Source organism: Urocampus carinirostris, chromosome 3 (genome assembly GCF_059441175.1).
Source record: "Urocampus carinirostris isolate Australia breed hairy pipefish chromosome 3, RoL_Ucar_1.0, whole genome shotgun sequence".
NCBI classification, from domain to species: domain Eukaryota; kingdom Metazoa; phylum Chordata; class Actinopteri; order Syngnathiformes; family Syngnathidae; genus Urocampus; species Urocampus carinirostris.
Genome location: NC_142351.1, coordinates 15,101,796 through 15,114,991, shown reverse-complemented (window position 1 = coordinate 15,114,991; position 13,196 = coordinate 15,101,796). Strand labels below are relative to the sequence as shown.

General features: G+C 40.0%; 1 protein-coding gene across 1 annotated transcript in view; it reads right to left on the bottom strand.

Annotated features, from left to right (window-relative positions):
* Nucleotides 1–340: 340 nt before the first annotated feature.
* The window catches only part of LOC148368899 (cadherin-4-like), a 452,029-nt gene continuing 439,173 nt past the window's right edge, over nt 341–13,196 (bottom strand). The window contains exons 17-18 of the mRNA XM_088330808.1: nt 7,316–7,404; nt 341–371 (exon numbers count right to left, since the gene is read on the bottom strand). Of these exons, the coding sequence (XP_088186934.1) occupies nt 7,351–7,404 (54 nt within the window). The 3' untranslated portion in view covers nt 341–371; nt 7,316–7,350. The remainder of the gene's footprint in view (nt 372–7,315; nt 7,405–13,196) is intronic.

The following is a 13,196-nucleotide window of genomic DNA, read 5'->3' as shown; positions in this document are numbered from 1 at the left end:
TCATTCAGATAATCACAATGTGTATTAATTACAACTAAATCAATAATATGATTTGAATAGTCAAAAGGACACATCTGGAAAACTAATATCATTATGACTATGTACGCTGTGACATTTTACAATATTCTATCAAGAACCATTGCAAAAAGAAAGTGAATGTTTTGACCTGTATTCAGGAGGTGATTGGATTTTATAAAAAACAAAACTATCAAGAAACCAGAACAGACCAGTGGACCCCAGAGCAGTCTTTTATTAAGGAAGCGTTCAGGAGACGTGATGGCCGTCAGACGTCAGCAGCGGCGCCGAGGAGATAACTTCGGAACGAGTCCGGAATCGTAGTGCGGAAGTCAGGCAGGTCGTGTTTACCGGGGCTAGAGAGGAGATCAAAGCGTGGGACAGAAACAGGTCAGATCGGAGGCAGGCAGAATCGGGTAAGCAGAGTTCTAAATGAACGAGAAACACACAGAGTTACAAAAATGTACGCTCTGACACTGCTCTCCGGACGCAAGGCGCTTAAGAAAGAAGTGCCAGCCAATCAGAAGGCGCCCACCCAGGCGCCACATGATTGCTCCAGGTGATCTGAGTTAGTAATCATGACACAGAACAAACAGAAATCATATTTAAATCAATTTTGACAAAATGTAACCGCTAGTTGATCTTTGACTTGGATGGTTATGTGCAAGTATTATCTTCAAATGTTGGCAGACATGGGCCAGTGTGTGGTTTAGGGGTTTGTTTATATGAAATATTAACTAAGTTGACATTTAAACAGCACAATGAGTCATATGTTTACCATGTGCTCATTCAACCTTTCGTTATCTAAATTGCTATTGGAACCTGGATTTGCTGTTTGAAAATTTAGATTTCTTTAAAAACCAACAGTTTCTGACTCACATTAAGTTTGCTTAACATTTATGATGAACAAATATCACTTATTTATTCATGTGGTGAAGGCGCTTACACAACATTAGGCCAAGGTTTTATTTTGGGATATAGGGACAACAAAAGCGCCCCACATCAGGAGGGAAAACCAATCAATGAAAAGCACAGTCCGATAGCACTCACAGCTGGCAAAGTCGAAATGGTTCAGGGCTGGTAAAATGGCATCCGAATCAAGACAGCTGGAAAGCAGATGCTAAGGCAGGCGTCACCAACATTTTTTAAACTGAGAGCTACTTTTTGTTACTGATTGGGACGAAGGGCGGCCATTTTGCCATGCATTTCTAAAATGACACCTTGTCGTGTTAATACTACGTCGTTACTGTTATTATCAGTTTGTAATTTTTAGAAGTTGAGTTAAAATAGGCTTCGTCAACCAATAAAACATCATGCAATTTAGAAATCAAGTTACCTGGGAAATCTCTATGACACATCACTGGTGAGCTATTATAAGAACCTGTCCACAGACTTCTCAGGTCTTCTTGGGGGGCTACCTGCTGCCCACACCCCTGCGCTCGAGGTAACATCGGGCCTTAAAAATCCACCCTGAGCTGACAAATTAACTTGATTTGAGGGACATTTTCAAGTGGAAGGGTCAGTGCATTGGAATAACTTTCGTGGATGATTTTCTCAGATAATTTTCATCAGAATTGTGAAAACTGCAACAAGATTAGATGTGGCACTACCGCATAAACACGTGATAAAGACCTGGAAATACAGTAGATACAAAAAATGTCGGGATAAAACGGCGAAAATATCTACAGACGCTCCCAATACTTGCGACCAATCGACTTCCGTAAAACGGGGGAAACAAAAAAAAAATCGGGATGTCGAAAAATATCCGGACATCGCTGTAATTTAGATTTTGTATTGCGTACACCTTTTTCCGAGTAGAGGACCTTACTGTAGTGCTTCTTTCCTCCGCTACCGGCGTGTGGTGGTGCTGTGAGAGGTCACCCAGCATCCACCCGGAAGAAGAAATCCAGCTTCTACTTCCTAGTTCATGTGTAAACATACAGTGCTACGTGTACTGAATCTCCAGTGCGCTCAGAGCATTGACGTTTTTATTTTATTGCGTGCATCCATTTGATATGGTTGGTGTAAAGCTCAAAGAAGAGGCGAGCCATTTATTTTGAAATGAAAATGGAATAAGAAAGCTTGATGCGGTTGAGAAAATGGTTGGAACACTTTTTTTGGCCACTTTTTACCGCGGAGGAGGACCTCCGAAGCGCATCTTCCAAAAGTAAGTTAAACTCAATTTTATTGATCTTTATATTGCATATAATATATGAAATGTTTATTTTGTAGTACAAAACAATACAGATTACTCATAAAAGCCTTAAACACACTTATATGAACTTATATGACTATTTTTGCACATTGCACTAATACGATCCCAAAACTGTATGTAACTTCCTACATGCCCACATTTCTTGTGTAAATATTGTGTAAATTATTACCTTTATCTTCTTTGTTCCTTTATCTTCTTTGTTTCCTTTTATCCTCTCTGTTAAATGTGAAACTGGAGTGCCACGTCCAATTTCGTTGTCACACTTTGTTCAACCCATTTTGTAACAATGACAATAAAGGTATATTCTATTCTATTCAATTGTATTCTATTCTAAACATACAAAATATAGCACTGAAGAAACTTATGAACAAATTCAACTCAGGAACGATCGTCCAGAACCTCGTTTGTGAGTAGGGCAGCGTCTGTACAAGGTAGTGCTTGGAGACTGGCCTTCGAATGAAATACGATTGCAATTACAAACAATGCATCCTAACAATACTGCAATGAAAAGTAGGGCCATAACATTTAACAACAACAAAATCCCTAAATACGGTAACAAATATGATATAAAAACCCATTTTTGTTTGCACATTTTAATACAACTGGCAAGATATCCCCAAAAAAGTATACACGCTCTGAATTTTAATAGTCAATAGCCTTTCTTTCTTATTTCCAATTTGATTTTGGAGTGAGAAAATTGTCCAAAAAAGTTCTTTCGCAGCAGAAAGTTGTGCAGAGCAAGGAAGGATGTCAAATGAGCTCCATCAGGAGATTTTGCAGCCGAGCGGAGACGTGTCTTGACAATTGCGTTTAGGTTTCATGTACGTGCGTGATAGATAGAGACCCTGTGAATAACTGCAGAGCCTAATATGATTTGAAAATAAGAATGGAATTCAAATTTGATTTCAGACCGTTGGACAGGCTTGGAGCTACTCTCCTTTATCTCTGTCCCTTGCCGTCTATAAAGCCCTTGGCTGTAGCTGTTTTTTTCAGTAGCAGTCCACTGACCCCGCAAAGGAACATTATCACCTCCGCTCTCAGATGTTAGACTCCCCCAACTCCTTTATAAAACAGTAGAACACTCCTCCTACCTGCTGTGCTTCATTTCAAAGCTCAACTAATACAGCACAGTGGCATCTCTTTGTACGAGCTCCTCTATGCACGAGGATTTATATACATTAATTTTTTAATCTAAATCTTGCTCGCTATAGGAAGGGAAATTCAATTCATAAGCAGTCCCAGAGGCTACCACTAGAGTCCGTTTTAGACCGCTAACTGCTTGTGACGAACCCATTGCCATCAGCTCGATCCAGTTTGCGGATAGGCCTCAGGGTTGGGTAGGGTTACTTTAACTTGATTACTTTCAATTACATATACTAATAAAAGACAAAAGAAACTAAATATGAATGAAATTACAAAATTTTGTGCAGGCTTGGGGAGTAACGGAATACATGGAACGGCAAAAATGATGTTGGTAAGCTGTTTGGATTTATTTTCATTTTGTTTCTGTCGCATTTTATGTTAGTTTTGCCGGAGATCAAAGAGATCAAAGCCAGGAGAGAAAGCTTACCACGTGTTGTGAGTCATAATTTTATTCATATTTAGTTTATTTTGTCTTTTATTAGCATATTTTGGTATTAGAGTAATCCAAAAGTAATTGAAAGTAATCAAGTTAAAGTAACCCTACCCAACCCTGATAGGTCTCCCGCCCTGAGGCACCTGATTCCGTGCCTTTGAGTATACCTCTAGAGTACCTGTATTCTGCAGCAAGTTTGTCTTGAGACAAGGATTTTGGAAAGGGAAACAATAAGGTGTCTAAAAAAGGGAAATTATAACAATTGAAAATATGCAAGAAATAGTGGAAAAACACAAGTACGGTGGGTGAACAAGCCAAGGAGTCGAATCCGGAAGCAGCGAGTGGCGACTACAAAGCCACGGAAGAATTTACACAGCGCTTTGCTCCAATGGTTTCCGAGAAACAGCTAAGAGGAGGAACCAGAAAGGCGTCTGCTAAGGAGATTAGAGAGGTGCTGGATAAGTGAGAGGAAGTCGCTGCTTTCCTTGAGAAACACTTTAAAAAAAGGTGAGCAGCAGGCAAAGTGGACACAGGTGGGTAAATTGAATGGGGAATTTTGATTGACAAGGGGGTGTGGCCTGCAACACAACTGGTCATCACCTGGGGAAGACAAACCAAAAATGAACAAGAAAGAGAGAATATTCAACATTGTGCGACAGCTCTCGTAAATTGCCTTACGCGTGTCCGTAATATATTGAAAATCTCCTTGGAAAAGTTAATTTTCTCTGTTTCAAAAGACCTGTAGAAAATGATAGCGTTGCGAGTCCAGCTGAAAGTACAGAAGTAAAGATTGAATGAAAACTGAAACAGCCCAAAAAAACATTGCGCTGTAACTTAAATTGGTGTGTTCATGTTCAACTAAAGCGGTGCTTCTAAATTATTTTCTGTCACGTGCCCCCTTGGAGGAAGAAATCCTCTCGTGACATGATATTGGTGGGGACAAAACGATTGCTCGACCTTGGTGGTAACATGAACAATTCCACCCATGCCGAATCTACGCCTTAGCAGCGTGATTAGGCTGTCTTGAAGTGACAGCTTAGCTCAGGAGGTAGAGCGCTCGTCTTGGGATCAAGAGATCGTGGGTTCGAATCCCGGCTACATGTCAAAGTGTCCTTGGGTAAGACACTGAACCCCTAATGCCCCCAATAAGCAGGTTGGTGCCTTGCATGGCTGCACGGCCGCTATTGGTGTGAGAGTGTGTGTGAATGGGTAAATGTGAAGCACATTGTAAAGGGCTTTGGGAAGTCTTCATTGACTTGAAAAGCGCTATGTAAATGCAGATCATTTCATTTCATTTGGCTTCCTCTGTTAACATAGCAAGCACACTGCACTTTGCTCGTCTCCCTCTGTGTTACGTACGCTTTGTTAAACTTCCTCATCTTGGCTTTCGGGAGCAGTCTTTTGTTTGGCCCTTTACCCCATCTCTCATTGCCCATTTCCACATCCAGGCTAGATACTTTTTCATGGAGGTTGCTCCACTTCATGTTTATACTTCATACTCAATGTTTGTACCGTAAATTACGGACAATTAGCCGCTACTTTTTTCCCAAATGTTCAGCCCTGCGGCTTATTCAGTGAAGCGGCCAATTTATGGAATTTTTCTAATGGCCACCGGTGGTGCTGGAGTACAAAAGGTAAGTTTAAGACTAGTAGAATATGTGCGCCAAGAAAGGCTGCAACCTCTAAGTTTAAGCATACATTGTCTGTAAAGTTAAAGTACGTTCCGGTAATGAGGAAGGCGCCCTTGATGGCGATAGTTATGAGGAGGAAGTTGAGGACAATCCTCTGTAAATTTCACAATAACGGTATGCTTTTTTTTAACAGGCATGTTTGATACATTGCGAGCGTGATCCTACTAGCGTGTTGATACCTTTCAAAGGCACGGTTTGGGATGAAAGTTATATTGTTATTATTAAAGCTTTGAAAACCCCCTCGGTGTACCGTCTTTCTTCGTAAATATGTGTAACCATGTATAATATGTATTTACAGTTGTATATTTTTGTAATGTATTTATTCTAGAGATTTATTCTGTTATGTGTTCTACGGACGAATCCAAAAAAAGGGGCGGAGCAAACGCGGGATGATGGGAATTGGGGTAAAGCTGAGTTACAGGTAGATCTGTCTGTTGTCGCAGGGGACAATAGTGGATATATATTTTTCCCACCCTTAACTTTGGAAATATACATTTTGTTTCCTTGGATTACTTTCAACGGGACCCGGACTTTACAAGTCTGCATCATACGTTAATTGCGGGTATCATTTTCCATGTATGATGCCAACTGAGTTTCTAAAACTGTGTACTATCTGTGACCGATAACGGATAATGGATAATGACCTATGAACAAGCTAAATAACCTCTAAAACCCCTTAAACCCCCCGTTTAATGGATAATGATTTATGGACAAGCTAAATAACCCTTAAAACCCCTAAACCCCCCCCCCCTGTATCGACTTTGACCTGGACGGATCTATTGACGCTAACAAAGATGTTACATAACGAAATTGTGAATATGCTTGATTGCTGTTAAGATTGTGGAGAAGGGTTGTTCAAACCTCACATTGTTTGTTTGCTGTTATTAGTGTCAATATGTTGTTCAAACCCAGAAAAATCACAATCATGGAACTCACAGCCTGGTCTGGGTTAAGCTTGTGAATGTGGCACAAGTTTTAATGCGGGCGCACGCGGCTTATACATGGGTGCGGCTTGTGTAAGAACAAAATTGGCAAATCACCTATAAAGTGGTGGGTGCGGCTTAAAATCAGGTGCGCTCTATAGTCCGGAATTTACGGTACTTTGTGATACATGACCTGCATGGAGGCTAAATCTAAACCAAAGAATCTGCCAATGAGAACGCTACTGCGCCCTAGTGTAGTGGAGGTTCAATTGCACTTTTCTCTGGGAGAGTTAAAAAAAACTTCACCAAATCCAAACATATCCGTGGGCCCCTTGACAAAGCCTTGCCCTAATAATTGAGAACCACTGATTTAAAATTTTCATTTTAAGTATACAGTAAGTGCTTGCATATCATCAATAGTCTACACACACACCTTAGCACCACGCGCACACTTTTCTTACGGTGTCCCTCCATAATAAACTCACATTTTATTCTGTAATATCAATGTATTTATATTTTCACTGTATCCTTTTATGTTGAATTACAATTTGAATGTGTTTTAGGGATCAGGGAGAGTCTCTAGTTTGCAATAGTCTGTGGTCTGTGCAGCCCTTTGATACTTCTTGTGATGAAGGGCTATCCCAATAACCATGACTTGACTTGACTTGACTAGGGTTCATTTTGATATTTTTTGGACCAATTCTTTTTTAATTATTTCATAGAAAATTCTGCTTGTTACACAAGCAATTCTAGTTACGAGCACAATCCTGGAACAAATTAAGCCCGTATGTAAAGGTACCACTGTATCTGCTTGAATGTTTAAAGTTTGGCTCCCTGTGTAGTTTTATGTTAATCTTGAATGTTTGAACCCACTTTCATTCCTCCTGAGACCTACCTCCCCCATGATGGTGCTCTGGCTCCCTGTGAGGATTAGACGAAGAGTTCACTGCGGGGCCACTGAACAATCTGCATAAAGGCACCCCGCTGTGGGGGCAAATAAAATCAACATTGATATAAGATAATAAAACTGATGCAGTCTGCCAATGCGGTTGTTTTGGGGAAATAAAGGCCATACACTTGAAGGACTGGGGATGTTTACAGTCCGTGATATCTCGTGTTTTCCACGTCTGCGTCCTGAGGCTGTCCGGTTGTCTACTAATGCCCCCATTAGATGAAGATTCAATCAGACTTGGGCAATTTCATGTTCTTTTATTAACCTCCTCAGGCCATAGAAGTGCAAAGGGAAATCACAGGAGTGGACAAAAAAAAATCTGAAACCGAGCACAATATTTTTGTATTGTTTTACCAACGATTCACTGCTCATATTTATGATTCTTTCCAGATCATATTGTGTGATTTATTGAATTTTCCAATATGTAGGTTCAAACAAGGATGGGCAATAGTGGGAATTTTGACATGGATCGCATCCAAGTAAACATAAGGCAGTATTGATTAATACCAATACGATACAGAGACTTTTTGCTTGGAAATGGAGTGATCATTAAATAATTAAACTCTTCCCTCTTGAGTTCGTCTATAACCATGATAAACGCAGCACAAACACCAACATATTTTTTAATAACTACATTGCAAACTTTAACAATACAAAAATTAAAAAGACATACAGTAATCCCGCAGTTAATGGGAACCAGAACCCCTTGCAAATAATGAAAATCTGAGAAGTAGCCATGCCCCTTCATAAAAGCCCCCAAAAGGTCATACTTACCTCGAGATGAAGTCCTCACCGAGTATTCAACTGTAACAAAATAACAACTACAGATCTAAACATAAAAACACAGAACACCCAATTGCAGGGGATTGCACGGTCTTTATAAAATTTGAGGGCTTCTCCTTTCAGTGTAGAAAGCGATTTAGAGAGTGTCTGGCTAGCTGCACGCTAAAATAGCGTAACCTTGGGTTGAGCCAGGTCCCTGCGATGACTAAACTACAACCGGCCCAAAAGTAACGGTTTCCCAGGAGTTGTACTTCAATATCAGTGTCTTGTTCAAGGACACTTAAACGTTTAACTCGGAGGTGCTGGGAATCAAACCTGCGACATCTTGGTGCCACAAAGAGTGCTCTACTGCTGCCGGTTAAATGCTTAAATATGATAGCACAACTGGAATCAGCACAATCAGGGAGATGCAATAAAAGAAAGCTGACAGACAGTTTGGAATTGTTTATAAGTATTGATTGACAATATATTATTAACATTTGGGGGAAGCATCAAAGGCCTTGCAGGCCCTCAGGGCTCACCACTGCTAGTTTGAAAAACCCCCTGCACAATGTGTTACAGCCAGGGTTGGGTAGGGTTACTTTAACTTGATTACTTTCAATTACTTTTGGATTACTCCAATACCAAATATGCTAATAAAAGACTAAAGAAACTAAATATGAATAAAATTACAAAATTTTGTGCAGGCTTGGGGAGTAACGGAATACATGGAACGGCAAAAATGATGTTGGCAAGCTGTTTGGATTTATTTTCATTTTGTTTCTGTCGCATTTTATGTTAGTTTTGCCGGAAATCAAAGAGATCAAAGCCAGGAAAGAAAGCTTACCACGTGTTGTGAGTCATAATTTTATTCATATTTAGTTTATTTTGTCTTTTATTAGCATATTTGGTATTGGAGTAATCCAAAAGTAATTGAAAGTAATCAAAATAAAGTAACCCTACCCAACCCTGGTTACAGCTTACAATGAGGACACCAAACAGCTTGATAAGTCAACCTTTTAATAACGAAACAAACAACTATCAAGAACCACTCTGTCCTGATACGCAGGTATAAATTAAGAATGAAGTTTTCTCTTTGTAATGACATTCATGTCAGGCGGGACGGAAGGAAAACTGAGATCACTTGCACTCGTTTCTTGGTTTTTATTGGAAGGAAGGATTGACAAGGCGTGATTCTTCGATCCGTTGTTTGACGGATTGACGAAGCTTGACAGGCGGGTTAAGGCTTGGCGGGAATGGTCGTGGACAGGCGTAATTGTCGTGTTGTTGGTCAGGGCTGGAGAAGAAGGACGTCGTCGTGTTCGGAAGAGTGATCAGGAGTCAGACGGGCAGGGCAGGTTGTAGGCAAATTCGGAAACGGGTCGGCAACGGAGATCAAGTAGAAGAAAACAGGAGGCAGGCAAAGAGTCGGAGGTACGGGCTTTCTGAGCAGAAGGCAACAGGTAGCATAGTACAATCAGACAGCTTGTTTCCTGAAGCTGAGGATTTAAATGGACAGGGTGCGCCAATCAGCTGTCCTGGCTGTTGGCGCCAAATCCTGAGCACAGGTGTTCCAGATCCTGGTGATTGTGACAATTCAAGGCATCCTTAATTATATGACAAAATACATTATCTCCAATGTGTGTTGTTTTCGAGAACATTTTTTTGTTTTTGTTTTTGACAGGAAGGGCAAAAAGCCTAGTAGAGTAATTCCTGAAGCTGTTTGCTAGAAATTTCAGCACCACAATGCCTTTCAGGTGGAAAATATTGGCCTACAATGGTATAATTACTCTGTATTTGGTCTATCTATAGTTGTGGTGTTGAAATGTGTCGCCGCATATATCGTCTTGGTTGGATGACTTTTTAGCTAGAGCCCTTTTATCATTTCAGTCATGTATATCTCGTTCATTTAATCAAAATTAATCCACCTCATGATTATTCATATAATTGTAGTGTAGTTATGAACTTTGGGGATACAATCAGCAGACTCCTTGATAGTTCCTTTCATCCAGTTGTTTTTCCACTCTCTAAAGCAATTGATGTGGTGTTTTCAGTTTGAGGTCCTTGAATTTAATCAGTTGTAGCCACACACAGTCTGGAATAAGGACTGGTGCCCGAACTGGAATTTGTTTTGTTTCCACTGACTTAAGATTTGTTTGTGTCAGACCCCCGCCGTCTCTGCCCCTCTCGTATATAAATGATTTTCAGCCATATTAAAAGCACGCTTGTGATACAACACAACATTGTTTTTTCTCATAAGCCCAGAATATTCCGTCTTATTTTTTGATATGATGAGGACCTCAATGGAACTGCTCCTTTTATCCGTCTGGATTTTTGTTTCATCACATGGAAGAAGAAAACTTCGGTCCTCCTTCACTATGTTGAATTAAGGACACACTATATTTCCAGTTATTTAAAATACACGGCATATGACACACCTAGAGCCCAAATTGTGACAACATATTTTTGGGAGAACTTGGAGTTACAGTGGAACCTCGGTTCTCGGCCATAATCCGTTCCAGAACCCTGTTTGAAAACCGATTTGGTCGATCACCGAAATCATTTTTCCCATTAAAAATAATGTAAATCGTTTTCATCCGTTCCAACACCCTGAATGTTTAACTTGAATGTTTAACGTAAAGCTAACCCAGGCCAATCGTACGTTCGCGCAATCGTAATCTTCCGTACGAAAGATTACGCTAACATGAAAGTGTAAAAATAAAAAAAGGATAAAGAAAAGAATTATGAATAGGATTTCTTACCTTTGTAGTGGTCAGCAGAAGGCGCAGGTGGACGGTGGGGAGAGGAAAATCATCAAAGGTTTTTCAACCTCTTCCAAAACTTGCGGCCGTTGCTTGCACTCACTCCCTGAGCCACATCACTAGATTTCACAGCCTCCTTATTCTTTAGTATTGTACTGATCGTAGATTTAGCCATGCTGTATTCCCTAGCAAGATCAGACACTCGCACACCTCCTTCATATTTTGCTATTGTTTCTTTCTTAAATGCAATAGTTGTACGCATTACTTTTTTTTTCACCAGTAGCAACTTTGCTGCTTGCACTGACTTTCTTCAGAGGCATAATAAGGGGCTAAAACACCCGTACGCCGCACCCTAGCGTACGCACTCACGTTACCGGCGTTCGAACTCCGATTTTTTGACCGAACAGCGAAGCAAGAATTTCTCAAAATTTTTGGTCGGACTCCGATTTGTTCGAACTGAGAGGCGTTTGAAAACCGAGGTTCCACTGTACTGCCTTTTTTTCTTGGTATGGTGCTACGATTTGGTACGTTATCCCGCAATATTTTTATAAAGAAGAAATACAGTAACTGCAAAACAAAGGTTTTTCAAAACTCGAATTACTCAATTGTACTTTACTTTTACTGTAAAGACCCGTAAGGTGTGTTAGCATCATTCTTGGCATGTCCACTTACATTGATGCACTGCTAAAGAAACATTGGTCAGGAAATTACACTGTAGTGTCCAAATTCTGCCGTTGTGTTTCCCTACTTCGTGTATATGACGTGGTGCACTTTAGTACACATTTACAGTACACAATGAAGTGAATGGGAGTGTGCCAGTGAGTGGATTATTTCCTTAGTTTAAATATCATCTTTTAAAGAAGAACGTGTTCTTTTGCTTTTGTGTAATCAATATCTCCTGAAAAACGTGATATGAGAATGTGTTATAGTCAGAACCTTTTGTTCATAAATGTAACTAATTCTGATTTAATTGGAATAGAACATTTGCAGATACTTAAATATAGTGTAAGTAACTTCAAAATATTCCACTGACACCATCTTTTGGCTGAAATCCTCATTGCAGCTACTTTTGTTGCTCTTGCAAGTATGTGAAGTTCTAAGACACTCTCAAATAAACTCTTACTTTTTTATCATCTCGCAATCGGACTGTATTTGAAAAATTCTTTTTCTTACTTTCACCATTTTCATCATGAAGTGAAAGAAGACGACCACACGCGTGTTATGAATCTGGCAAGCTGTTTTTTCTTCACATCAACTACTTTTGGCATCCAAACTGAAGCTGTGAGCACATATTGCTGTCTGTAAAATATCTCACCAGTGTTGGATCATTGGAATTTTCTAGTAAAATATTTTTTTGTGGTTGTCAAATGTGGATGGAACTGTGAGTCCATGGTCTAACAATGTGCCTATAGCTGGGATTAGCACTGAGAAAGACTGATGATTTTATGGATGGCAGATCGATCCAAATATGGATTTTATTGATGCTCAGCAAGTACTTGGATCGGATTGATGCGATTGTCATGGGCTCAATACTCCGCTCCACAATTAATTTACTCAAAGGATCGCCTCTCTGTGATGATAGAGCGGCATCCTTTATACCCAGCGCCCTCTGATTATTTCTGAGTCTATGTCTGAGTGAGTGACTAACAAACACACAATTAGACCCTTCCCCTACCTTGCCACTGGCTAGTCTGCTGCATCTTCCTTGCCAGTCAGAGGGAAGGGCAGCGGGAGACTATGAGAACAGCCAGATCTATACGCCTACAACTACCTGAAGATGAAAATGATAGAGGCAAATAGGAAGCGCAGCGTAGTGTGAACTTTTAAGTAGTTCACTGCTCTGGCAACACCACAAATTTACATAAACAAAGAAAAAAAGCTCACCTTACACAGTATGTCCATCTGTGACAAAAATTAGCACATGTACAAAAACTTAATCTGTTGTTACTTTGACAACAGAGAAAAATGGGGTTCTTCCTTGGAGCAGAGAGCTCAGGTCTTGGAATGGAAAACAATTACTATTTACTGGGTTTATTTTCAAAATATGTTCGTTAGAATTGTTCCCTGTAATTTTCCACGGGCCTGAGCATTCACACAAAGCCGGTGAGCAACGCATGAAACAACAGTGAGCAACAGCAATCCCAAGTGTGGCAAATAATCCATTATGAAACATGTCCAAAACTTGACATCAAGTTACATTTTGCAGTTTTCGGCAATGCAAAATTATTTTTCACTTTTGAATGAATTGACTAATGTACTATTGCAAAAGTTGTAAGGCCTACAAACGTCATTTGTTTTTA